The sequence below is a fragment of the Apodemus sylvaticus genome, chromosome 1 (assembly GCF_947179515.1).
Source record: "Apodemus sylvaticus chromosome 1, mApoSyl1.1, whole genome shotgun sequence".
Classification (NCBI taxonomy): Eukaryota; Metazoa; Chordata; class Mammalia; order Rodentia; family Muridae; genus Apodemus; species Apodemus sylvaticus.
Genome location: NC_067472.1, coordinates 191,698,640 through 191,726,613, shown reverse-complemented (window position 1 = coordinate 191,726,613; position 27,974 = coordinate 191,698,640). Strand labels below are relative to the sequence as shown.

Sequence of the window (27,974 nt, the reverse complement as noted above, 5' to 3'; positions counted from 1 at the left end):
CCTGCTGTGCACAGCCCACCAGGAAAGAGTGATCTCCCAGCAGTGCATTCACTTCTGGGCAAGGAGGTTAGATCCCCACTTTCTCTCCAGTAACTGTCTGGAGCAGAAGGGCTAGGAGCGCACAGGACATACAAACAGTGGAGCAGATAGGACAGGATACATTCAGTCCACATCTGCACGCAGAAGCCGAGTGGCTCCACAGCCATCTGCACAAAAATCCTACCAGAAGAGAGTTGGTCTCCCAGGAGTGCTGACACAGGCTTACAGGCCCACAGGTGGGACAAGCTACAGCAGAGGCAACAAGACCAAATAACACGAGAGATAACCAGATGGTGAAAGGTAAGCACAAGAACCCTACCAACAGAAACCAAGGCTACTTGGCAACATCAGAACCCAGTTCTCCCACCACAGCACGTCCTCGATACACCAACACACTAGAAAAATAAAAAGTTGGGTTGAAATAATACCATGCATCTTATCAGATCATCACAGATTGAGGCTGATCTTCAATAACATCAGAAACAACAGAAAGCCCACACACGTGTGGAAGCTGAACAACACTCTACTCAATGATAACTTGGTCAAGGAAGAAATAAAGAAAGAAATTAAAGGCATTTTAGAATTTAATGAAAATGAAGCCACAACATACCGAAACCTATGGGAAACAATGAAAGCAGTCCTAAGAAGAAAACTCATAGCTCTGAGTGCCTCGAAAAAGAAAACAGAGAGAGCATACACTAGCAGCTTGACAGCACATCTGAAAGCTCTAGAACAAAAAGAAGCAAATACACCCAAGAGGAGGAGAGAGCAAGAAATAATCAAACTTGGATGAAATCAACCAAGTAGAAACAAAAAGAACTATACAAAGAATCAACCAAACCAGGAGCTGTTTCTTTGAGAAAATCAACAAGATAGACAAACCTTAGACAGATTAGCCAGAGGGCACAGAGACAGCATTCACATTAGTAAAATCAGAAATGAAAAGGGAGACATGAAAACAGAAACTGAGGAAATCCAAAAATCATCAGATCCTACTACAAAAGCCTTTATTCAACAAAACTGGAAAATCTGGATGAAATAGACAATTTCCTAGACAAATACCAGGTACCAAAGTTAAATCAGAATCAGATAAATGATCTAAACAGCCTCATAGCCTCTAATGAAATAGAAGCAGTCATCAAAAGTCTCCCAACCAAGAAAAGCCCAGGACCAGATGGGTTTAGACCTTCTATCAGACCTTCAAAGAGACCTAATACCAATATTCTCCAAACTATTTTACAAAATTGAAACAGAAGGAACACTACCCAACTCGTTCTATGAAACACAATTACTCTGATACCTTAACCACACAAAGACCCTACAAAGAAAGAGAATTTGAGACCAATTTCCCTTATAAATATCTATGCTAAAAGACTCAATAAAATTCTTGCCAACCAAATCCAAGAACACATCAAAATGACCATCCATCATGTAAAAGCAATGTACATCAAGCCAGTAGCCAACGTCAAACTAAACTCAAGGCCATCCCACTGAAAAGAGGGACTAGACAAGGCTGCCCACTCTCTCCCTACCTGTTCAATACAGTACTCAAAGTCCTAGACAGAGCAATTAGACAACAAAAAGAGGTCAAAGGGATACAAATTGGAAAGGAAGAAGTCAAAATATCATTATTTGCAGATGATATGATAGTATACTTAAGTGGCCACTAAAATTCTACCAGAGAACTCCCAAACCTGATAAACAACTTCAGCAAAGTGGCTGGATATAAAATTAACTCAAACAAATTAGTGGCTCTCCTCTACTCAAAGCATAAACAGGCTGAGAAAAATTAGAGAAACAACTCCCTTCACAATAGTCACAAATAATTTGTGCGAGGTGCGATGTGTGCTTTGAGCTTTAGTAAAGTTAATTTTATGAACGTGTGTGTCCTTGCATTTGGAGCATAGATGTTCGAATTGAGAGTTCATCTTGGTAGATTTTTCCTTTGATGAGTATGAAGTGTTCTTCCGTGTCTTTTTATGTTTATGTGGCTATCTTCTTTTGGGCTTATTGAAAGATTACTTTCTTGCTTTTTCTAGGGTGTAACTTCCCTCCTTGTGTTGGCGGATTCCATCTATTATCCTTTGTAGGGATGAATTTGTGAAAAGATATTGTGTAAATTTGGTTTTATCATGGAATATCTTGGTTTCTCCATCTATGATGATTGAGTTTTGCTAGGTATAGTAGCCTGGGCTGGCATTTGTGTTCTCTTAGGGTCAGTATGAGGTCTGCCCAGGATCTTCTGGCTTTTATCATCTCTGGTGAGAAGTCTGGTGTGATTCTGATAGCTCTGCCTTTATCAGTTACTTGACCTTTTCCCCTTACTGCTTTTAATATTCTTTCTTTGTTTTATGCATTTGGTGTTTTGATTATTATGTGACGGGAGGAATTTCTGTTCTGATCCAGTCTGTTTGGAGTTCTGTATGTTCATGGATATCTCTTTCTTTAGGTTAGGGAAGTTTTCTTCTATAATTTTGTTGAAGATAAAACAAGTTGTAAATCTTCACTGTCTTCCATACCTATAATCCTTAGATTTGGTCTTCTCATTGTGTCCCAGATTTCCTGGATGTTTTGGGTTATAAGCTTTTTGCATTTTGCATTTTCTTGAACTGTTGAGTCCATGGTTTCTATGGTATCTTCTACACCGAGATTCTCTCTTCTATCTCTTGTATTCTGTTGGTGATGCTTGCATCTATGACTCCTGATTTCTTTCCAAGGTTTTCTATCTCCAGAGTTGACTACATTTGTGATTTTTTATTGTTTCTACTTCCATTTTAAGATCCTGGATGGTTTTGTTCAGTTCCTTCACTTGATTGTTGGTGTTTTCCTATAATTCTCTAAGGGATTTTCGTGTTTCCTCTTTAAGGGTTTCTGCGTGTTGACTCATGTTCTCCTGTATTTCTCTTTTTTCTTTCTTTCTTTTTTTTTATTGAAAATGGAAGTAAAAAACATTTTATGATAAAATTGAAGTTTACATAGAAAATATTTCTGGCAAAATTAAAAAAAGGGGGCTCCTGTATTTCTTTAAGGGATTTTTGTGTTTCCTCTTTAAGGGCTTCTACTGTTGACTCATGTTCTGTATTTTTTTTTTTTGGCCTTTTGGATTTTTTTTTTTTGAGACAGAGTTTCTCTGTGTAGCCCTGGCTGTCCTGGAACCCACTCTGTAGACCAGGCTGGCCTCGAACTCAGAAATTCGCCTGCCTCTGCCTCCCAGAGTGCTAGGATTACAGGAGTGCGCCACCACCACCCAGCTCCTGAATTTCTTTAAGGGGGTTATTTATGTCCTTCTTGAAGTCCTATATCAGCATCATGAGATGCAATTTTAAATCCAACTCTTGCTTTTATAGTGTATTGGGGTATCTGGGACTGGCTGTGGTAGGAGAACTGGGTTCTGATGTTGCCATGTGCCCTTGGTTTTTGTTGGTAGGGTTCTTGTGCTTGCCTTTCAACATCTAGTTATCTCTGGTGTAAATTTGTCTTACTGTCTCTGGCTGGAGCTTGTTCCTCCTGTGGGTCTGTAAGCCTATGTCCATACTCCTAAGAGACCAACTCTCTTCTGGAAGCGTCTATGCACAGAAGGCTGTGGAGCCTGGCTCCCTGGTACAAATGGTGACTAGAAGGCTCTTGTCCAACCTGCTCCACTCAACTCTTTCATTTTCAATTTCACTATTGGCTAGGGAGGTATGTATGTACATGTGTGTGTGCATGTGCATGCACGTGCATGTGCCAGCACTGAAGTAATTTACATAGCCATAACTGAGTAGAACACCCTATATCGTGATGAATAATATCTGTCCTCCAAGAGAATACACCCACATCTGCCCTATTTTCACATGATTAGCAGAAATTTTTCAGAGTCCAGATGCAAATAAACAATTCCAGTCTGAATCAAATAGCACACAGGCAGACATAAAGTGGACTTGATATATCCCACATCCATTGGGAATTCTCTAAGCACAGAGACAATGGCCAAGTACCACACATCCTTACCTGGGACCGAAAGCTCAAGGGGGTCACTAGGCAGTGACCACGAGTAGGAATTCATTTTGAAGGAGCCAAAGCATCTGTAGGTCCTCCTGTGCCCTGGGCTCAAAGGGAAGATGGGGAATGTGTTGTGGTCCTGTTGTAAGCAGTTCTGAGGAAAGGATGCATTCCCACCTCTGCAGAGGATAAAGATCTCAAAGAAATGAGCTGTGTGACAGACAAGAGTCACATTTCTTTCTGAGAATCCCTTGGGTCCTGAATCAACAGCAAGGGATGGCTTCTTGTAAACACCTAGAAGTGAGAAAACCCTGTTATTAGCTGCTCATGGTAGCACAGACCTTTAATCTCAGGACCCAGGAAGCAGAGGCAGGTAAATCTCTGTGAGCTTAAAATCATCCTGTTCTACATAAAGATTTCAAGGCCAGAAACAGTTATACATGAGACCTAAACCCACAGCCCCCAAAAATCTCAAAAGATCCTGTTATTTAAAAACATTATTAAAATTGATCATAAAATTCAGTCTTATAAAACAGAAGGCAATATGAAACCAAAAGGAAATTCTTCAATCTATAAATACAACCACAGAAGGCTCTATGTAGGAACAGAAAGCCGCTGTCATTCCCCGTGAATTCCACCACGAAGGGACATAGTCACCACTCTAAAGGGACCACAGTCAGCACAGACCTACAGAGGGTCAGGGTATGAATCTAAGTTGGTAGAGCTCTTGCCAAATATATGCAATGCCCTGGCTTCTATACCCATCACCACATGATTATATGGCTGTCCAGGTGTATAATGCTAGTACTAACAGCACAGAAGCAGAAGGATCAGGTGGCTCCAAACACACAGGCAGCAGAGGATGGCCTTGTTGGACATCAAAGGAAGGAGAGGACCTTGGTCCTGGAAAGGTTCGATGCCTCAGTGTAGGAGAATATCAGGACCAGGAAGCAGGAGGGGGATGATTGGGGAATAGGGGGAGGGGAGAGGGCTTATGGGACTTTCGGGAGGGAGGAGACTAGGAAAGGGGACAACATTTGAAATGTAAATACAGAATATATCTAATAAAAAAAAGTAAAAAAAAAAGAAGAAGAAGAAGAAAAGAAGTTCAAGATTATGTGAGGATACACGAGTCTGGGAGTGCACAGCTTGCTCCGGTGGCAAGGAGCTTAGGTTCCAGTCCTGAGGCCTCTGGCGGGAGCCCTCAGATCTCTCCGCTTCCGGATCCAGATCATCTTGGGCGGCAACACCACATCTCCAGGTCCTGCAAGAGGCAAGAGGGGCTTCCGGGCGGCCAGCAGGGAGAAGTCGGTGTGCTCTGGTGAATCCAGCAGGCCCCAGCAGGAGCCTTCAGGTGTCTGCTTCGGGATCTGAACAGCCTGGGCAACAGCACCCTGTCTCCAGGCAGTGCAGGAGGTAAGCTGTGCACCAGAGGCGACCTGGGAAGGGGCAGCTTGCACTGGTGAGTCCAGCATTGACAAGACCAACTAACACCAGTGAGAACTAGATGGCAAAAGGCAAACGCAGGAATGTCACTAACAGAAATCAAGGCAATATGGCAACATCTGAACCCAATTCTCCTTTACCAGCATGTCCTGGATACCCCATCACACCAGTAAAACAAGATTTGGATTTAAAATCACTGGTCATGATGCTGGTACAGGAACACATGAAGGACATACTTAAAGAAATTCAGGAGAAAATGGATCAAAAGTTAGAAGCCCTTGCAAGGGAAACACAAAAATCATTGAAAGAAATTCAGGAGAATACAAAAGTCAATAATGAGGAAATGCAAAAAACACTTAAAGAAATACAGGAGAACTTTTGTCAACAGGCTGAGGTCATGAAAGAGGAAACACAAAAATCTCTTAAAGAATTACAGGAAAGCACAAACAAGCAAGTGAAGGAGCTAAGAAAAACCATCCAGGATCTAAAATCAGAAGTAGAAACAACTAAGAAAACTCAAAGGGAGACAACTTTGGAGATAGAAAGCCTTGGGAAGAAATCAGGGGACTTAGATGCAAATATCAACAACAGAATACAAGAGATAGAAGAAAGAATCTCAGATGCTGAAGATACCATAGAAACCATGGACTCAACAGTTAAAGAAAATGCAAAATGCAAAAAGCTTGTAACCCAAAATATCCAGGAAATCCAGGACACAATGAGAAGACCAAACCTAAGGATTATAGGCATAGATGAGAGTGAAGATTTACAACTTAAAGGGCCTGCAAATATCTTCAATAAAATTATGGAAGAAAACTTCCCTAACCTAAAAAGAGAGATGCCCATGAATATACAAGAAGCCTACAGAACTCCAAACAGACTGGACCAGAACAGAAATACTTCCCATCACATAATAATCAAAACACACAAAGAAAGAATATTAAAGGCAGTAAGAGAAAAAGGCCAAGTAACATATAAAGGAAGACCTATCAGAATCACAGCAGACTTTTCACCTGAGACTATGAAGGCTAGAAGATCCTGGGCAGATCTCATGCAGACTCTAAGAGAACACAAATGCCAGCCAAAACTATATATCCAGCAAAACTCTCAATCACCATAGATGGAGAAACTAAGATATTCCATGACAAAACCAAGTTTACCCAATATCTATCCACAAACCCAGCCCTACAAAGGATAATAGGTGGAAAACACCAATACAAGGAGGGAAACTTCACCCTGGAAAAATCAAGATAGTAACCTTTCATCAAATCCAAAAGAAGTTAACCAATCAAATTTAAAAAATAACGTCAAAAATGACAGGAAGTAACAATCACTATTCCTTAATAATCTCTTAACATCAATGGACTCAATGCCCCAATAAAAAGACATAGACTAACCGACTGAATACGTAAATAGGACCCTACATTTTGCTGCTTACAGGAAACACACCTCGGGGTCAAAGACAAACACTACCTTAGAGTAAAAGGCTGGAAGATAATTTTACAAGCAAATGGTCTCAGGAAACAAGCTGGAGTAGCCATTTTAATATCAGATAAAATCGACTTTCAACCTAAAGTCATCAAAAGAGACTCTGAGGGACACTTCTTGCTGGTCAAAGGAAAAATACAACAAGAAGAACTCTCAATCCTGAACATCTACGCTCCAAATGCAAGGGCACCCTCTTTCGTAAAAGAAACTTTATTAAAGCTCAAAGCACACATTGCACCCAACACAATAATTGTGGGTGACTTCAACACTGCACTTTCCTCAATGGACCGATCAGGAAAACAGAAACTAAACAGGGACACAATGAAACTAATTGAAGCTTTGGACCAATTAGATTTAACAGATATATATATATAGAACATTCTATCCTAAAGCAAAAGAATATACCTTTTTCTCAGCACCTCATGGTACCTTCTCCAAAATCGACCATATAATTGGTCACAAGACAGACCTCAACAAATATAAGAAGATCGAACTAATCCCATGCCTCCAATCAGATCACTATGGAGTAAAAGTGGTCTTCAATAGCAACAAAAACAACAGAAAACCCACATACACGTGGAAACTGAACAATATTCTACTCAATGATACCTTGGTCAAGGAAGAAATAAAGAAAGAAATTAAAGACTTTTTAGAACACAATGAAAATGAAGACACAACATACCCAAATCTATGGGACACAATGAAAGCAGTGCTAAGAGGAAAACTCATAGCCCTGAGTGCCTCCAAAAAGAAAATGGAGAGAGCACACACTACCAGCTTAATGACACACCTGAAAGCCCTGGAACAAAAAGAAGCTATTTCACCCAGGAGGAGTAGAAGGCAGGAAATCATCAAACTCAGGGCCGAAATCAATCAAGTAGAAACAAAGAGAACCATACAAAGAATCAACAAAACCAGGAGCTGGTTCTTTGAGAAAATCAACAAGATAGATAAACCCTTAGCCAGACTAACCAAAGGGCACAGAGACAGTATCCAGATTAACAAACTTAGAAATGAAAAGGGAGATATAACAACGGAAACTGAAGAAATTCAAAAAATCATTAGATCCTACTACAAAAACCTATACTCAACACAACTGGAGAATCTAGAGGAAATGGACAGTTTCCTAGACAGATATCCGACACCAAAACTAAATCAGGATCAAATAGATCATCTAAACAGTCCCATAACACCTGAAGAAATAAAAAGGGTCATAGAAAGTCTCCCAACCAAAAAAAGCACAGGACCAGATGACTTCAGTGCAGTTCTATCAGACCTTCATAGAAGACCTAACACCAATACTCTTCAAACTATTCCACAAAATAGAAACAGAAGGAACTCTACCCAACTCGTTCTATGAAGCCACAATTATGCTGATACCAAAACCACACAAAGATCCAACAAAGAAAGAGAACTTCAGGCCAATTTCTCTTATGAATATTGATGCAAAAATACTTACTAAAATTCTTGCCAACCGAATCCAAGAACACATCAAAATGATCATCCACCATGATCAAGTAGACTTCATCCCAGGGATGCAGGGATGGTTCAATATAAGGAAATCCATCAATGCTATTCACTACATAAACAAACTCAAAGAAAAAAACCATATGATCATCTCATTAGATGCAGAAAAAGCATTCGACAAAATTCAGCATCCTTTCATGCTAAAAGTATAGGAAAGAACAGGAATTCAAGGCCCATACCTAAACATCGTTAAAGCAATATACAGCAAACCGGTAGCCAACATCAAACTAAGTGGAGAGAAACTTGAAGCAATCCCACTAAAATCAGGGACTAGACAAGGCTGTCATCTCTCTCCATATCTTTTCAATATAGTACTTGAAGTTCTAGCTAGAGCAATTAGACAACATAAGGAGGTCAAGGGGATACAAATTGGAAAGGAAGAAGTCAAATTATCACTATTTGCAGATGACATGATAGTCTACTTAAGTGACCCGAAAACCTCCACCAGAGAACACCTACAGCTGAAGCAGGAGGGGGATGATTGGGGAATAGGGGGAAGGGAGAGGACTTATGGGACTTTCGGGAGGGAGGAGACTAGGAAAGGGGACAACATTTGAAATGTAAATACAGAATATATCTAATAAAAAAAGTAAAAAAAAAAAAAAAAGTTCATGATTATGTGAGGATACACGTCAGAGAAGAGGAAGCACCGGAAGGAGAGGACAGGACAGAAAAGGAAAAGAAAAAAAGAGAGATCAGCGTACGGGGGCAGAGATACAGAGCAGGGCCTGTAATGGGTCGTGTGTAGTTCACTGAGGTAGGCAACAGAGATTTAGACTGGCGAACAGTGTTCCTGGAAGTTACTCACCTGTCACGATCAACTGCAGTGTGCCACTAATATGTGTCCATTTTCCTCCCTTGTGGTATGTACAAGAGTAAATCCCAGCATTGATGTGCATCATGTTCTGCAGACTGAACTCAAAAACCTCTTGGTTTTTTCCGTGTGCTATGCTATCACGCCACATCCCACTGGGTACTTCATGTTGTAGACGCACCTTGGTCACTCCTGGAGGGGTCCTACAGAAGATAGTCACGGCACTACCTGTGGAAACCACAGACCCCGGAACTGCCCAGATGGAAGGCTGGGGAGATGGTTCTAAAGGGACATGGAAAAAGAAGTCTAGTCATCTGATGTCAGGGAAGTGTGGTTCCCAGGGAGCTACGGAGTAACTCCCACATCAATCGTGAATCAAGAAAATGGCCACACAGGCATGCTCACAGGCTGATACGGTGGAAGCAATTGCTCTGTTAACATTCCATATTCCCAAATGACTCTAGCTTATGTCATGTTGAAAGAAAACTCACCAGCAGACTTCCTGGCATGTTTTAATAGGCCTAATCATCTTTACTGTTCTCAAACAGTGTAAGAATAACTCCCCTACCTTAGTGCTGTCTAGTGGCTTCTCTCCATGTCTCCCGACAGCCCAGGAATTAACCCTGAAGATTGTCACTCTTATCACCAAACCTTGACATGTCCACAGGCCAGCCAACATAGTGCTCCATTAAAGCACTGACATAATGTCTTACTTTGCCTCTTTCTTCCCCCGTAAAATCCAACCACTCCATTCTCACAAAAATCCCGAGAGCCTCAGAATCTAGATGAACTGCCTCTGTGCTGCCCCCTCATTAGACAGCAGTTACTTCAACTCTGTCCGAAGATGATGTGTCTTCCTAGGAGCAGGTTCAGTAAGAGAACCAGAAACAGCCCACGTGAGAAGAGATGAGAAGAAAAAGAAAACAAACTCGAAATTAAATGGCTGAATCTTAAGCAACAAACAATTGTGCAGGCGCCCCTCATCCACACTGTTTGTTGCAACATCCTTCTAAACTGGAGAGCATGTGGGCCTTAGTAGGCCATGGTGGAGAATCTATACCCCACAGAAGGTCACAATAGTAAGGACTAAATATGAAGTAAGTATACAGCTGGTTGTCAATATCTGCTCCAAGATTCCTAAACTTCCAATGCTACTCTAAACCAAAAACCAGTTTCTGGGTGCTTAAACAAAAACAGACTCACCATGGTGTGCCCAGATCCTCTGTTCTATTAAACACACTGAAACAGGAAAAGAAAAGATCTGATGAGAGAAGTCTGCCCTGAACTCCACTGACGCCCTACCAAGAGCCAAGAACAGGGCGAGATGGACAGGCTGAGGATTAAACCTGGGAGCCTGTGTTCATCACTCTCTAGCTAAGAATAAAGACCCTTGTACCACTCACCAAATCCAAGAAGAGCAGCCCCAAGGCCCATGATGGTGATTCGAGCCAGATCTCCACATCCACAGAGACCTAGTTATACTGTCTGCGCTGGGGGGACACACCCATGGAGTAGAGCAGACTGGTGTCTGGAAACTCTGTCAGGAATTATGACACCCAACAAAACAGGAAGAGGATAAGCTCTTGCACAACACATCTTCGACTCCTCAAGTCTGGGCCAGGCAGTGAGTCCTCTATTCACTTTTTTTTCCAGGCTTTAAATCCTGTTATGGGTGTGGGCACACTATCCTCTGACGTTCCCATATATGTGTGCACCTGTGGGCAATGAGAGAAAACCACGAGATGCAAGCAGAAAACATGGATCCCAAATGCCCCCCTCCAAAATCTACTGGAATGGTTCAACTAGTCTGAACAGGAAGTAGGCAGACATGAAATATAACAGCTTGGATTACAGGAGGGAAGAGCCAAGGAAGATACATACCAAGGCTTCTGCAGTATGTGCATGGTCTCCGTAAATAATTCTCCTAACCAACTAACTGCAGAAGTAGTTAGTAGGAACTAACTACATGTCCCTAGAACTGATGATGCAAATAACAGAAATGAAAATAACTCAACTTAAAAGCAGACTACAGGACTTTCAGGTGTGTCGTTAAGCTGCTAGTGTATGCTCTCTCCATTTTCTTTTTGGAGGCACTCAGGGCTATGAGTTTTCCTCTTAGCACTGCTTTCATTGTGTCCCATAGATTTAGGTATGTGATGCCTTCATTTTCATTAAATTCTAAAAAGTCTCTGATTTCTTTCCTTATTTCTTCTTTGGCCAAGGTGTCATTGAGTAGAGTATTGTTCAGCCTCCATGTGTATGTGGGCTTTCTGTTGTTTTTGTTGCTATTGAAAACCACTCTTACTCCATAGTGATCTGATAAGAGGCATGGGATTAGTTCGATCTTCTTATATTTGTTGAGGTCTCTCTAGTGACCAGTTATATAGTCGATTTTGGAGAAGGAACCATGAGGTGCTGAGAAAAAGGTATATTCTTTTGCTTTAGGGTGAAATGTTCTATAAATATCAGTCAAATCCAATTGGTCCAAAGCTTCAAGTAGTTTTACTGTGTCCTTGTTTAGTTTCTGTTTTCCCGATCGGTCCATTGAGGAGAGTGGAGTGTTGAAGTTCCCCACAATTATTGTGTTAGGTGCAATGTGTGCTTTGAGCTTTAGTAAAGTTTCTTTTACGAATGAGGGTGCCCTTGCATTTGACGCATAGATGTTCAGAATTGAAAGTTCTTCTTGGCGGATTCTTCCTTTGACCTGCAAGAAGTGTCCTTCTGTGTCTCTTTTGATGACTTTAGGTTGAAAGTCAATTTTATCTGATATTAGAATGGCTACTCCTGCTCCGTTTCCTCTGACCATTGGCTTGTAAGTTTGTCTTTCAGCCTTTTACTCTAAGGTATTTTTTATCTTTGACACTGAGGCACACATGAAAGCCCTGGAACAAAAAGAAGCTAATTCACCCAAGAGGAGTAGAAGACAGGAAATCATCAAACTCAGGGCTGAAATCAATCAATTGGAAACAAAGAGAACCATACAAAGAATCAACGAATCCAGAAGTAGAAGACAGGAAATCATCAAACTCAGGGCTGAAATCAATCAATTGGAAACAAAGAGAACCATACAAAGAATCAACGAATCCAGGAGCGGTTCTTTGAGAAAATCAACAAGATAGATAAACCCTTAGCCAGACTGACCAAAGGGCACAGAGAAAGTATCCAAATTAACAACTTAGAAATGAAAAGGGAGATATAACAACAGAAACTGAGGAAATCCAAAAAATCATCAGATCCTACTACAAGAGCCTATACTCAACACAACTGGAGAATCTGGAGGAAATGGACAATTTCCTTGACAGATACCAAATACCAAAATTAAATCAGGACCAAATAGATCATGTAACAGTCCCATAACGCCTAAAGAAATAGAAGGAGTCATAGAAAGTCTTCCAACCAAAAAAAGCACAGGACCAGATGGTTTCAGTGCAGAATTCTATCAGACCTTCAAAGAAGACTTAACACCAATACTCTTCAAACTATTTCACAAAATAGAAACAGAAGGAACACTACCCAATTCCTTCTACGAAGCCACAATTACGCTGATACCTAAACCACACAAAGATCCAACAAAGAAAGAGAATTTCAGGCCAATTTCCCTTATGAACATTGATGCAAAAATACTCAATAAAATTCTTGCCAACCGAATCCAAGAACACATCAAAACGATCATCCACCATGATCAAGTAGGCTTTATCCCAGGAAAGCAGGTTTGGTTCAATATACGGAAATCCATCAATGCAATCCACTACATAAACAAACTCAAAGAAAAAAACTACATGGTCATTTCATTGGATGCTGAAAAAGCATTTGACAAAATTCAGCATCCTTTCATGCTTAAAGTCTTGGAGAGAACAGGAATTCAAGGCCCATACCTAAACTTACTAAAAGCAATATACAGCAAACCGGTAGCCAGCATCAAACTAAATAGAGAGAAACTTGAAGCAATCCCACTAAAATCAGGGACTAGACAGGGCTGCCCCCTTTCTCCTTATCTTTTCAATATTGTACTTGAGGTACTAGCTCGGGCAATTCGACAACATAAGGAGGTCAAAAGGATACAAATTGGAAAGGAAGAAGTCAAACTATCATTATTTGCAGATGACACGATAGTCTAAGTGACCCAAAAAGCTCCACTAGAGAACTCCTATAGCTGATAAACAACTTCAGCAAGGGGCAGGTTATAAAATCAACTCAAGCAAATCAGTGGCCTTCCTATACTTAAAGGATAAGCAGGCTGAGAAAGAAATTAGGGAAATGACCCCCTTCACAATAGCCACAAGCAGTATAAAGTATCTGGGGTGACTCTTACCAAACATGTGAAAGATCTGTATGACAAGAACTTCAAGACTCTGAAGAAGGAAATGGAAGAAGACCTCAAAAAATGGGAAAACCTCCCATGCTCATGGATCGGCAGGATTAATATAGTAAAAATGGCCATTTTGCCAAAAGCAATATACGAATTCAATGCAATACCCATCAAAATCCCAACTCAATTCTTCACAGAGTTAGAAAGAGCAATTCTCAAATTCATCTGGAATAACAAAAAACCCAGGATAGCTAAAACTATTCTCAGCAACAAAAGAAATTCTGGGGGAATCAGTAGACCTGACCTCAAGCAATACTACAGAGCAATAGTGTTAAAAACTGCATGGTATTGGTACAGTGACAGGCAGGCAGATCAATGGAACAGGATTGAAGATCAGAAATGAACCCACACACCTATGGCCACTTGATCCTCGACAAAGGGGCTGAAAACATCCAATGGGGGAAAAAAGATAGCCTTTTCAACAAATGGTGCTGGTTCAACTGGAGGTCAGCATGCAGAAGAATGTGAATTGATCCATCCTTGTCTCCTTGTACTAAGCTCAAATCCAAATGGATCAAGGACCTCCACATAAAGCCAGACACTCTGAAGCTAATAGAAAAGAAACTGGGGAAGACCCTTGAGGACATCGGTACAGGGAGAAAGATTCTGAACAGAACACCAATAGCGTATGCTCTAAGATCAAGAATTGACAAATGGGACCTCATAAAATTGCAAAGTTTCTGTAAGGCAAAGGACACCATCAAAAGGACAAATCGGCAACCAACAAATTGGGAAAAGATCTTCACCAATCTTACATCAGATAGAGGGCTAATATCCAATATATATAAAGAACTCAAGAAGTTAGACTCCAGAAAACCAAACAACCCTATTAAAAAAATGGGGTACAGAGTTAAACAAAGAATTCTCACCTGAAGAACTTTGGATGGCGGAGAAGCATCTTAAAAAATGCTCAACTTCATTAGTCATTAGGGAAATGCAAATCAAAACAACCCTGACATTTCACCTTACACCAGTCAGAATGGCTAAGATTAAAAATTCAGGAGACAGCAGGTGTTGGCGAAGATGTGGAGAAAGGGGAACACTCCTCCACTGCTGGTGGGGGTTGTAAAAGGTACAACCACTCTGGAAATCAGTCTGGCGGTTCCTCCGAAAACTGGGCACCTCACTTCCAGAAGATCCTGCTATACCACTCCTGGGCATATACCCAGAGGATTCCCCACCATGTAATAAGGATACATGCTCTACTATGTTCATAGTAGCCCTATTTATAATTGCCAGATGCTGGAAAGAACCCAGGTATCCCTCAACAGAAAAGTGGATGCAAAAAATGTGGTATATATACACAATGGAGTACTATTCAGCCATTAGAAACAATGAATTCACGAAATTTTTAGGCAAATGGATGGAGCTAGAGAACATCATACTAAGTGAGGTAACCCAGACTCAAAAGGTGAATCATGGTATGCACTCACTAATAAGTGGATATTAACCTAGAAAACTGGAATACCCAAAACATAATCCACACATCAAATGAGGTACAAGAAGAAAGGAGGAGTGGCCCCTTGTTCTGGAAAGACTCAGTGAAGCAGTATTCGGCAAAACCAGAACGGGGAAGTGGGAAGGGGTGGGTGGGAGGACAGGGGTAAAGAAGGGGGCTTATGGGACTTTCGGGGACTGGGGGGCTAGAAAAGGGGAAATCATTTGAAATGTAAATAAAAAATATATTGAATAAAAAAAAGTTAAAAAAATAAATAAATAAAAGCAGACTACAGAGCTAAATACAGAGTTCTCAGAGGAAAACAAATGGCTAAGAAATATTGTCCTTGCTCTCCACAGAAATCCAAATAAAACTATCTTAAATTTTTATCATATTCCAGCCAGAATGGCTTATTAAGAAAACAAAAGAAGAGTCATGCCACCTGATACACCTACAGGCCTATCTGCAACCACACCGTGTGGCAAAGACGAAGGACGACACCCAGGTGCCAACCTACTGCTCCTCACAGCGGGAACCAGAGCAATGTGCAAGTATGTGGTGCAGAGAAAGAGAAGCCAACCTGTATGAGCATTATACAGAGAGACAGAACTAGAGACACAAGAGTGGAGAGGAGTAGCCTGGTGTGGGTAGCCTGCCCTGCCACCTGAAGTGGAGAAGTCCTAGCCCATGCTGCCACTAAGGGCCATGTATGGGTCTATAGCCATGCAGCAGCAAGGGTCTGTGTAGATGTGCAAAGTTTATATTACCACTATTGACCATTTGAATGTCCCTACTCTAGGGTGTTAGCATGTTAGCATGTCCAAGGCTTGTGCAGAGCTGGCCCCACCATTCACCAGATGTTCAGTCCCCATCACTAACCAAAAATTTAAAAAAAAAAAAAAAAAGGTTGCTACTATGGTACTATGGTGGCTCGTACCTGTAATCCCAGGCAGAAAGATTGCCAAGTTTGAGGCAACCTAGGCTACATCCTGAGTCACAAGCTAGCATGTACTACAAAGTAAGTAAGACCATCTCAAGAAAGGAGGAGAAGGAGGAGGAGGAGGAAGAGGCGGAGAAGGAGGAGGAGGAGGGGCATGGGTTCCTTCCAGTCTGTCTGAGCTGGTGCCCTGAGCAGACCTTGGGCACAAACTCTGCAGCCAGTCCCACAACACCCAGAGGAAGCTCCACTTCCAGACACTTTTTCAAGCCCAGGATCACAGGATCACAAGAGCTTGATCACACCAGGATCTGAGGGTCCCAGAGGCAGCTTGACTCCCAGGAACTCAGACACACCCAGGATCTCAGGAGCTCAGGATCACAAAATCACAGAATCACAGGATCACAGGATCACAGAGATAGCTTGACTCTGAAAAGTTCTGACACAACCAGGATCATAGAAAGGACAGGCTCCAGTCAGATATAGAGGGGGCAGGTAGCACTATTGATAAACAGATGACAGGACCCACCCGTAGGAACATAAGCAACAGAAACCAAAGCTAGCATGTACTACAAAGTAAGACCATCACTTGGCATCATCAGAACCCAATTCTTCCACCATAGCAAGCCCCGGATACACCATCACACCAGAAAAGCAAGATTTGGATCCAAAAATCACTTCTCATGATGCTGATGGAGGACTTTAAGAATGACATAAATAACTCCCTTAAAGAAATTCAGGAGAACACAGGTAAACAGCTGGAAGCCCTTAAAGAGGAAATACAAAAATCCCTTAAAGAATTACAGGAAAACACAACCAAATGGGGAGGAATTGAACAAAACCATACAGGATCTAAAAATGGAAATAGAAACAATAAAGAAATCAAAACATGAGACAACCCTGGAGCTAGAAAACCTAGGAAAGACTTCAGGAGTCTTAGATGCAAGCATCAACAACAGAATACAAGAGATAGAAGAGAGAATCTCAGGTGTAGAAGGTACCATAGAAAGCATTGACACAACAGTCAAAGAAAACACAAAAAGCAAAAAGGTCCTGGCCCAAAACATGCAGGAAATCCAGGACACAATGAGAAGAACAAACTTAAGGATAATAAGTATAGAAGAGAATGAAGATTCCTAACTTAAAGTGCCAGTAAATATCTTCAACAAAATTATAGAAGAAAACTTCCCTAGCCTAAAGAAAGAGATGTACATACAAGAAGCCTACAGAACTCGAAATAGACGGGACCAGAGCAGAAATTTCTCCCGTCACATAATAATCAAAACACCAAATGCACTAAAGAAAGAAAGAATATTAAAAGCAGTAATGTAAAAAGGTCAAGTAACATATAAAGACAGGCCTATCAGAATTACACCAGACTTCTCACCAGAGATGATAAAAGCTAGAAGATCCTGGGCAGACCTCATATAGACCCTAAAAGAACACAAATGTCAGCATAGACTACTCTACCCAGCAAAACTCTCAATCACCATAGATGGAGAAACCAAGATATTCCATGATAAAACCAAATTTACACAAATATCTTTCCACAAATCCAGCCCTACAAAGGATAATAGATGGAAAACGCCAACACAAGGAGGGAAATTACACCCCAGAAAAACCAAGAAAGTAATCTTTCAACAAACCCACACAAACATAATTTCACTTCTAACAACAAAAATAACAGGAAGTAACAATCACTTTTCCTTAATATCTCTTAATATGAAAATTAATATTACCTACATACCCTAATCAATTGAAACTCAAAAATGTGAAGAATTAGAAATTTGTTGTCTGGCACCCAGGGTCTCTCTAATTTGGTAATTGGAAAAATATGTCCAATATTGTATAATCCATATACACTTTCTGCTTGTTTGTGCATGACAGTGTCTTGCTGTGTACCGCATAATGGTCTTGAAATCATGCTTCTCCAATCTCAGCCTCTCTATAAATAGAATTGTTTAGTTGATGTTTTCACACTATACTATGGTTTTCAGAACAGCTTACATATTTCAAATTTATTTATACAGCCAAAAGGAACATAGACAATCAATTTGGCTTGGTTTGTAGGAGAACATCAAAGAGTGAGACTGAATGTTTTGCTTGATATTTATAATTACTGTATCAATTTTGAAGAAGATGACCTTTTTCTGAGATGAATGCTTTACAAAATCGTCACAGCCAGTGAACCAGAATCTTATCTTCACCTAATGTCTTGCCACCCTCCAAGCAGCACCATTGTTCATTGAAACAGTTGATGAATGACTTCATGGATTGACCGTGTTAGATAATTACTTAAGTGAATGTAACCTGTTCCCTGTGGGCTGAGAATGATGACAATCACTCAAGTCAAATAGCTTTGACCATAGCAGAAAATCTGTATCCAAATAATTGTGCCTACAGTTCATGACTTGGCCCAGCAGAACTGTCAACTCTTAGCTTAGCTACTATGGAGGTAAAATCCTTTGGTGATGTGAGGGACATTGAAGTATAGCCTTATTACTATGAACTCCAACGTCTGAAAATTGTTCTTATTTTGGGTTTCTACCACAGTAAGAGCCAAGATTGTAAGGTCTACTAAAAACAAAACAGAAGAAACAAACAAAAAGACTTTATCCTTTTATGTTTATTAAATAACATGTCCATTATTGTTATGATTGGTATAAAAATATATATTGTGTTGAATGTGATAAAAATTAAAATTAAAAAACTGGAACTAGGTGCAAGGACAGAAAATAAATGATGGACTAGTCCATCTATACAAGACTTCAACATAAAACAAAGCAGATGATTTATCTCTTGACAAAACTATGCTAACTTATTTCATAAAATTATTGCTTTAAACTTTTAATGAATTTATGATGCTAGAAAAAGATAATGAATGCTAGTCAGATACTAGTCTTAATGGAAAGACAATTCTTCTGTAACTCCTTAAACCTTTATTTATCTATGACATGAACTATTGCCTTAAACTTATTATGAACTTATAGAAGTAAAAATGCTTTAGAAACCATGTGATCAACTATCCTGAGATAAAAACTAAGAACAACAATTAAAAAAAAAAGATGTAAAAAATTTTAAAGGAGAAGAGGAAGAGAAAGAAGGAGGAGGAGGAGGAAGAGGAAGAAGAGGAAGAGGAGGAGGAGAAGATGAAGAAGAAGAAGAAGAAGAAGAAGAAGAAGAAGAAGAAGAAGAAGAAGAAGAAGAAGAAGAAGAAGAAGAAGAAGAAGAAGAAGAAGGAAGAAGAAAGAAGAGGAAGAAGAAGAAGAAGGAAGAAGAAAGAAGAGGAAGAGGAGGAGGAAGAGGAGGAGGAGGAGAAAACAAGAAGCCTGAGAGAAAGAAATTACTAGAGACCCAGAAGAACCCCAAGTCCCTTAGAGGGCATCAACACTTCCAAACATCTACAAAGCGCCTCCACTCCCATCATTTTCACATTAGCACACCGAGGGCCAAGGTTTCCCCAGGCTAACATGCCCAAGGCATATGCAAACCACATGTCTTAGTTAGGGCTTCTATTGCTGTGAAGAGACACCACGACTCCTCCAACTCTCATAAAAACATTTAACTGGAGCTGCCTTACAGTTGAGAGGTTTGGTCTACTATTGTCATGGTGGGAAGCCTGACAACACACAGGCAGACATGGAACTGGAGGAGCTGAGAGTTCTAGATGGAGACTGACAGTAAGCAGGAAGAGAATGAGACACCTGGCTCGGTTTGAGCATCTGAGACCTCAAAACCCATCCCCAGTGTGTAGCATAGTTCTTCCAGCAATGTCACACCCACGCCAACAAGGCCATGCCTCCAACAATTCCACTCCTTATGAGTCTGTGGGGACCGCTGTTTTCAAACCACCACACCACAGGAACAGCAAACTCCACCAAAGCCTCCAAGAGGTGGGAGGAGAACATACTATGTACCATGGAAGAGTCTGCTAAGAGTTCTAAGACGCTTTTGAAAGCCAAGGTGGGAGCCCAGCATTTGGAATTCATCTGCAATTCCAGAACAAAACCAGAGAGAGGAAGGGAGAGAGAGAGAGAGAGAGAGAGAGAGAGAGAGAGAGAGAGAGAGAGAGAGAGAGAGAGAGAGAGAAAGAGAGAGAGAGAGAGAGGAGAGAGGTGGGCAGAAAGAGATGGGAATTCCTGCCTCTGCTCATTGGCATTTGCACAAGCCTGGGTATTCTGGTTACATACACCTCAAAAACTCAGTCTGGTTCCGTCAGAGTCTTACTGTGCAGTCTAGGAGGCCTTAAACCCATGCCAGTCCTGTCTCTGCCTCCCAAGGGTTATAGGCATGTGTCTTTGCCACCAACACCCCGGCCGGGTATGGGGGTCCCTGGGATGGGGGTTCTTGAAGTCCATGTGGGTAAGGATTCAGTGGTGACAAACAGAAACAAGCACAGAAGCAGTTTGTACTCAATTTTTTTTTTTTGAGACACGGTTTCTCTGTGTAGCCCTGGCTATCCTGGAACTCACTCTGTAGACCAGGCTGGCCTCGAACTCAGAAATCCGCCTGCCTCTGCCTCCCAAGTGCTGGGATTAAAGGTGTGCACCACCACCGCCTGGCACAGAGGCAGTTTGAATCTGAGTGTATTCTGAAGCTCTCAAGCAGAGGATTTTATACATGAAAGCAAACATGATGCAACTCTTAGAAACCATATCCAGTGAAACAATCGTGAATACAAACAAGAATCATTTGGCACAGTAAAATACAAAAATCACCTAAGCTTTACAACTCTGAAACTACATGTTCAGTGAATCACAAACAGAACAGGTAACATCATCATCAAAATATAACAATTCTGAAAGAATATGTTCAATAGGGCGATCATCCAAGGCTAGTGGCATATTCTCAAAAACAGGTTAATAAATCTTTATGGTCAGCGCTCTTAATCCCTGAGCTAACTTTCCAGCCCCTATGATCAATTATTGCCTAACATCTAATGCCTGATTTTTTATAAATCTTCAAAGCATAAATTTAAACTAGTTTAATTCCTTGTAAGTAAGGCTTTTACCATATACCAAATCCACCTCCGATGACACACGTGCAGCCATATGAAATTTTATTGTTGGGAAAGTTTTTATCTACCATAATAATTTTGTAAACGATTTGAAAAGTAAAGCATTAATTTCCCTGGAGATAAGGTCACATTAATGACCCATCATTCTTGCTTAAGATCATGGTCTAGGCTACCAGGAACCTGTAGGTAAGGAAAGGAATGAAAGAGAGCAAAACAGAAAAATTGCCATGAGAACTACAGCTCAATGTTTTCTCCAGCCCAGAGTTCCACAATCAGTTCCAGGAGACCTCCTTCTTTTGAAGTCTAATGTCTCAGGCTATGGAACTTGTCACACAGATTCTGCTGGGGTCCGTGTGGCATCCCTCCCCCTTTTATTTATTTATTTATTTATTTATTTATTTATTTATTTATTTATTTTTAGTTTTTTTTAGTTTTTTTCGAGACATGGTTTCTCTGTGTAGCCCTGGCTGTCCTGGAACTCACTCTGTAGACCAGGCTGGCCTTGAACTCAGAAAACCACCTGCCTCCACCTCCCAGAGTGCTGGGATTACAGATGTGCGCCACCACCACCACCACCACCACCACCGCCCGGCCCTTTTTTATTTTTTATTTGAAGCTCTTAAATTTCTCTTTTGACTGTAGAGATGGAGGAAAAGATTAGTCGGAAGATGCTTGGAAAAATAAGGAAAAGAAGAAGAAATATTCCTGAAGCCTCGGCCTCAACAATGATCCAATGCAGCTAATGAACAGGGTTTAAAGACCATAACCAAGGCTAATAGACTGAGCCGAATCCTCTATGCCAGCAGATTAAATATGTGCTTTGCTCATAGCGGAGATTTGTCCTATTGCCAAAACTACCTCCTCTAAAGCATCAAGTTTTACTTCTAACTTTTTATCTATAATTTGTTGCCTTGCAAGTACTAAAGAGACATTTTTATTTAAATCATCAATGAAATGTGCAGTGTTTATACCTGAAACTATTGCAACTGTTGAAACTGTAAGTGAGGTAAGGGTGGCTATTAAAGCACCAATGCCCCCCAGTATGTTCATACCAGCCTTATTTATAATAGCCAGAAGCTGGAAAGAACCCAGATGTCCCTCAGTGGAGGAATGGATACAGAAAATGTGGTATATTTACACAATGGAATACTACACAGCAATTAAAAACAATGAATTCATGAAATTCTTAGGTAAATGGTTGGAACTGGAAAATATCATCCTAAGTGAGGTAACCCAATCACAAAGGATCACACATGGAATGGAGTCAATGATAAGTGGATATTAGCCCAGAAGCTCTGAATACCCAAGACACAACTCACATATCGAATCATTCCCAAGAAGAAGGAAGGAGAGGTAGCTGGTTCTGGAAAGGCTTGATGCAGCAATGTAAGGGATTACCAGGAGAAGTAGGAGGGGGTTGATTGGGGAACGGGCGAAGGGAAGAGGGTTTATGGGACTTTTGGGAAGGGGGTACCGAGAAAGGGAAAATCATTCGAAATGTAAACAAAGACTACAGAAAATAAAAAAAAAAGAGAGAGAGAAACTTAAAAAAACAAAAAGCACTAAAGCTGCAGCAAACGCTTTGGTCTAATTAGCTCATTAACTCTTTTAAGCATTTGCAAAGCTACATTATCAAACCAATACCATCTTTTAAATCTACAGGAAGCACAACGTAAGAAGGTCTTTGTAATAGCAAAATGACTGAATAATTTTTAATTGAAATGGGATCAACACAATTAGTTAGAAAACATTTGGAACAGCTGACTTGATAAAATATTTCTACCTTAGTAATTTTTAAATCTGAGGACTGTCCACGAGTGTACCATAAGGATAGTTTAGGCAACATCTAATTGCCAAAGGAGTGCTCTTAGATCCCTTCGGTTTTTTAGAAGGACCATGTTAGTTGCAGCAAAAAGTCTAAATAATCCTGGAGAAACATTAGAAATATTATGTGGAGAAGGGAGAGCAAGCTTCTTCAAATTCCATATTACTTCTCTCGCCTTCTTCTGCTTCTTTCTTTTCAGGTTCTTGATAGAGGATTTTTGGTGGAAGGGTCGAATAAGTCTGTCTGGGATCCAGATTGGTGTTTCTGCATTCTGTGGAAAAATGCAAGCATATCCTCTTCCCAAGGTGATTAACAATCTGGCCCTTTCCAGGTGCCTGTTAAAAGATCCTTACACATCACTAAAGGAGTAGCAGTCTGCTGTAGGGGCCCAATGTTTTTGCATAGGAGCAAAAACCTTCATCATCTGTATTAAGGTGATCAATGGGAAATAAAGCATGGCTTAATAATTGATGAGGTGAATAGTAATGGCCACTAGATTTTAATCTTTGAAGTTGTGCCTTAAGATTTTGATGAGTCCTTTCTGTGATAGCCTGACCTTGGGGGTTATATGGAATTCCTGTTGTATGTTCTGTGCCCTACTGAATACAAAATTTTGCAAAAGCTTGGGAAATAAATGCTGGAGCACTATCAGTTTTAATTCTTTTTGGCACACCTAAGGAGGAGGAGCATGTAATAAGATGTTGCGTGACATCTTTCACAGCCTCCCCGGTTCTCGCAGTGGCCATGACCACACAGAGTAGGTATCTACAGTAACATGTGCATAGGCCGACTTTCCAAATTCTGGGATGAGAGCTACATCCATTTACCTCAAAACCTGAGCCTTAAGGCTCCTTGGATTAACTCCCATTTTTAATGGATGATACACATCAGGACAATGTTCACAGTCCTTCACAATTGCCTACCCTGTTCTCGTGTCAAATTGAACATCCTTCTCAAGCCCAGTGCGTTCTGATGATGTAAAGCATGGCTGTCTACTGCTTGTTCAACCACACTAGCAATCGAGTGTTCTTTTGTCAATAAATCTGCCATAGCATTTCCTAAAGTCAATGGACCCAGCAGGCCAGGATGTCCTCTGATATGTCCTATAAAATTTTTTCTTTCTCTTAGTTGAATTATATTTTGCAAATGAATCAAGAGTGATATAATTTTGGAATTCCAGATATAACAGCTGTCTCTATATCTGGAAATAAACAAACTACATATTTTGAACCTGTATAAAGGTTGAACTCTTCCAGTATGTGTTCGAGCACAGTAATGACTGCAATAATTTCCACCTGCTGTGCGGAAATTTCTTTTGCCTTTTTAATAATCACAGGTCTATCTTTTATATAGACAGCTGAAATTCCATTGGATGACCCATTTGTAAATACTAAGAGGGCATCACAAATAGGTTCTGACACTATTTTAGAAGGAAAGATTATTTCTATTTCTTCTACAAACTTTACTATAGGGTGCTGAGGTACATGATATTTAATTTGTCCGATATAATGAGTGAATGCAATTCCCCAATCATCTGCAGTTTGGAGTAAACACTCCAGTTGTTCCTTATTATAGGGAATAACAATTTCATGCATTTCTTTGCCAAACAGTTCCCTGGATCGTAACCTCCCTTTAATAATGAATTGACTGGCAGTGGTGGCACATGCCTGTAATCCCAGCGGAGGCAGAGGCAGGCGGATTTCTGAGTTCGAGGACAGCCTGGTCTACAGAGTGAGTTCCAGGTCAGCCAGGGCTACACAGAGAAACCCTATCTCGAGAAAAAAAAACAAAAAATAAACAAAAACAAAAAAACACAAATAATTGAGATTTTGCTGTGCGGTGGTGGCGCATGCCTGTAATCCCAGCACTCTGGGAGGCAGAGGTAGGCGGATTTCTGAGCTCGAGGCCAGCCTGCTATACAGAGTGAGTTCCAGGACAGCCAAGGATATACAGAGAAACCAAATAAAAAAAACCAAAATAATAATAATAATCACAATAGTAATAAATTGACTACACATAAAAGGATAAGATGATACCATTTTTCCTTGAGTATGAGGGAGATGAATTAATTCATTCCAATACACCTTCTTGCCATAAACATGCAGTTGGCATGTAAGATGTTTTAAGTATAATAGGGGACCATGTTTTTACATAGTTTATCTGTTTTACTTTAGCATCTTTTGTTCTATCAATTCTAATTGCTTTAAGGCTTCTTTTGTAAGATGTCTTTTAGATTTGGGATTAGGATCTCCTTTAAGAATTTCAAATAAATGATGCAATTGTCCTGTGGTAATTTTTAAATAAGGTCTAATCCAATTAATATTTCCTAATAATTTTTGAAAATCATTAAATGTCTTTAATTATCAATCCTAAATTGCAATTTTGAGATACAATATATTCATTATGAATTGTTTTTCCCAAATAATTTATTGGCTTGCTATGTTGAATTTTATCAGAAGCAATAATTAGTCCATGCTTGGTCAATGCCTCAATCATATTTTTCAAAATTAATTCAGGTAAATCCTTTGTTTTTCTGCTATAAGAATATCATCCATAAAATGTGATATGAAAGCCTTTTTATGCTTAGCCCTGATGGATCTTAAAGCTTGATCTACAAATTTCTGACCAAGAGTTGGACTATTTTTCATGCCTTGGAGGAGAATATTCCATTGATACCTTTGAAATGGCTTTTGAAAAGTAACAGAAGGAATGCTGAAAGCAAATCGTTGTGTGTCTTTTGGTTGTAACTTTATATTGAAAGAACAATCCTTTAAATCTTTAACTATAATATGATAATTCTCTGAAACAGCTATTGGGGATGGAAGTCCTGGCTATAAGGCTCCCATGTCGTGCATTGACTTATCAACAGCCCTAAGATCTTTTAAGAGTCTCCATTTGCCTAACTTTTTTCTTAATGACAAACACAGGAGTATTCCATAGACTGTTAGATTCTTCAATATGTCCTAACTGCAGTTGCTTTTCTACTAATTGTTCTAGAGCCTGTATCTTTTCCTGAGTTAGGGGCCACTGATTCTTCCACACAGCCTCATCGTTAATCCATGAAATTTTGTCTGCATATAACTCATCAGCGGCCCCTATAAAAATGCTGATGGTTCTAGTTTTCATCTGCGGTTAGTTTTATTTTCATTTCCCCTAAGATATCTCTTCCCCATAAGGAGAATGGCAAAGAGGAAATAATGCAAGGTTGGAAAGCACCCACTTTGCCTTCACATTCCCGTGTCAGGATTTTTGAACTTTAAGCTATGTTGGGAGCTAGGCCCAATCCCACCAGAGTAGAGGTGGTGTGAACTATATAGACCATGTCCCAGGCCAGGCCTTTCCTGCAGTGCAAGGCCTATCTGCTCCTGTGTCCAACAATCCTTGGGTATTTTTTCCCTCTACTTTTATAGTTTTAAGGGTCTTTGACTAGTGATTTTCTGAGCCCAGGCTGTCACTTCTGTGGGGCCACACCCTTCATCCCCTGTAGTCTGTTTTAATATTGGGTTGGGGAGCTGTATATAAGGGAGTACTATTATCTGAGCTACCCGTTGGTTTTTATGTAGTTGTATTGTTTCTTTTAATGGCCTAATCATAATTTTTACCTCTCCCTGGAAGTCTGAATCAATTACTCCAGGAAGTACTTCAAAATTTTTCTTATAATTTGAGCTTCTCCCTATTAAAAGACCAAAGGTGCCAGGTGATAGTGGCCCTTTTCATCCTGGGTCTGCTAATTGCACGCCCTCATAAATAGAGGCTATATAATCTTTGTCTACTGCAAGACCTAATCCTGCACTTCCTGGTGTTGCTCTAGGTAAGCTTAAGATGTTAAACTCAGGGGCCAGAGGAGTCAGTTCACTTTTACCTTCCTCTGTCTCCCTATTTTGCCCTTTTTGTAAATTTCGGGGCAGAGGGCATGGCCCTCAACCTGTTTTTTGTCTCCTCATCTTTCAGAGGGGCTCCATCCTTGGGAAATTTTGATTCACATTCATTTCCCTCCTTACACTGAGGACATAACCCCAGAGGTTGGTTTTTCGTATTTTTATTTTTTGAAGTCTGCTCTTCTTTTGTACAGTCATGGCTCATGTGTCCTTGCTGGCTGCAAGAAAATCATAAGCCTTTCAAGTTCTGAACATCGGCGCTGAAATGTTGCCCTTGCATTGCGGCAGCACAAGCCGTGCCCTGGACCACAGCTGGCGAGGCATCTCTGCATGCTTCTATGGAATCATACATGGTCCCAGTTTTTCTGGTTGGTCTAATTGGTTCCTGGCAGAGAGGATTGCTATTTTCTCTCTTTTTTTAATTTAGCATATTCTTTTATTTACATTTCAAATGATTTCCTCTTTCCAGTATCCCCACTCCCCAAAAGTCCCATAAGCCCTCTTCCCTCCCCCTGTTCCCCCATCCACCCCTTCCCACTTCCCTGTTCTGGTTTTCCCCTACACTGCTGCACTGAGCCTTTCCAGGACCAGAGGCCTCCTTTCCTTCCTTCTTCTTGGATATCATTTGATATGTGGATTACGTCTTGGGTAATCCAAATTTCTAGGCTATTATCTGCTTATCAGTGAGTGCATACCATGAGTGAACTTTTGAGATTGTGTTACCTCACTTAGGATGATGTTCTCCAGCTCCATCCATTTGTCTAAGAATTTCATGAAGTCATTGTTTCTAATGGCTGAATAGTACTCCATTGTGTATATATACCATATTTTTTGTATCCATTCCTCCGTTGAAGGACATCTGGGTTCTTTCCAGTTTCTGGCTATTATAAATAGGGCTTCTATGAACATAGTGGAGCATGTATCCTTATTACATGCTGGGGAATCCTCTGGGTCTATGCCCAGGAGTGGTATAGCAGGATCCTCCAGAAGTGTTGTGCCCAGTTTTCTGAGGAACCGCCAGACTGATTTCCAGAGTGGTTGTACCAGCTTGCAACCCCACCAGCAGTGGAGGAGTGTTCCTCTTTCTCGATATCCTCACCAACACTGCTGACTCCTGAGTTTTTAATCGTAGCCATTCTGACTGGTGTAAGGTGAAATCTCAGGGTTGTTTTGATTTGCATTTCCCTAATGACTAATGATGTTGAACGTTTTTTT

At 40.5% G+C, this 27,974-nt stretch overlaps 2 protein-coding genes across 19 annotated transcripts in view; both read right to left on the bottom strand.

Moving 5' to 3' along the window:
• Window positions 1-10,823, bottom strand: part of LOC127674284 (leukocyte immunoglobulin-like receptor subfamily B member 2) — a 61,501-nt gene extending 50,678 nt beyond the window's left edge. For 4 of the 16 annotated variants that reach the window (XM_052170061.1, XM_052170126.1, XM_052170093.1 and 1 more), the window contains exons 1-2: window positions 10,699-10,823; window positions 10,499-10,534 (exon numbers count right to left, since the gene is read on the bottom strand). In XM_052170061.1, the coding sequence (XP_052026021.1) occupies window positions 10,499-10,534; window positions 10,699-10,729 (67 nt within the window). In that variant the 5' untranslated portion in view covers window positions 10,730-10,823. Of the gene's footprint in view, window positions 1-9,289; window positions 9,578-10,498; window positions 10,535-10,698 lie in introns of all 16 variants that reach the window. The other 12 variants (XM_052170062.1, XM_052170147.1, XM_052170113.1 and 9 more) reach the window with 9 other exon arrangements.
• The window catches only part of Rdh13 (retinol dehydrogenase 13), a 70,466-nt gene that overhangs the window by 17,363 nt on the left and 25,129 nt on the right, over window positions 1-27,974 (bottom strand). The gene's annotated exons all lie outside the window — the stretch shown is intronic.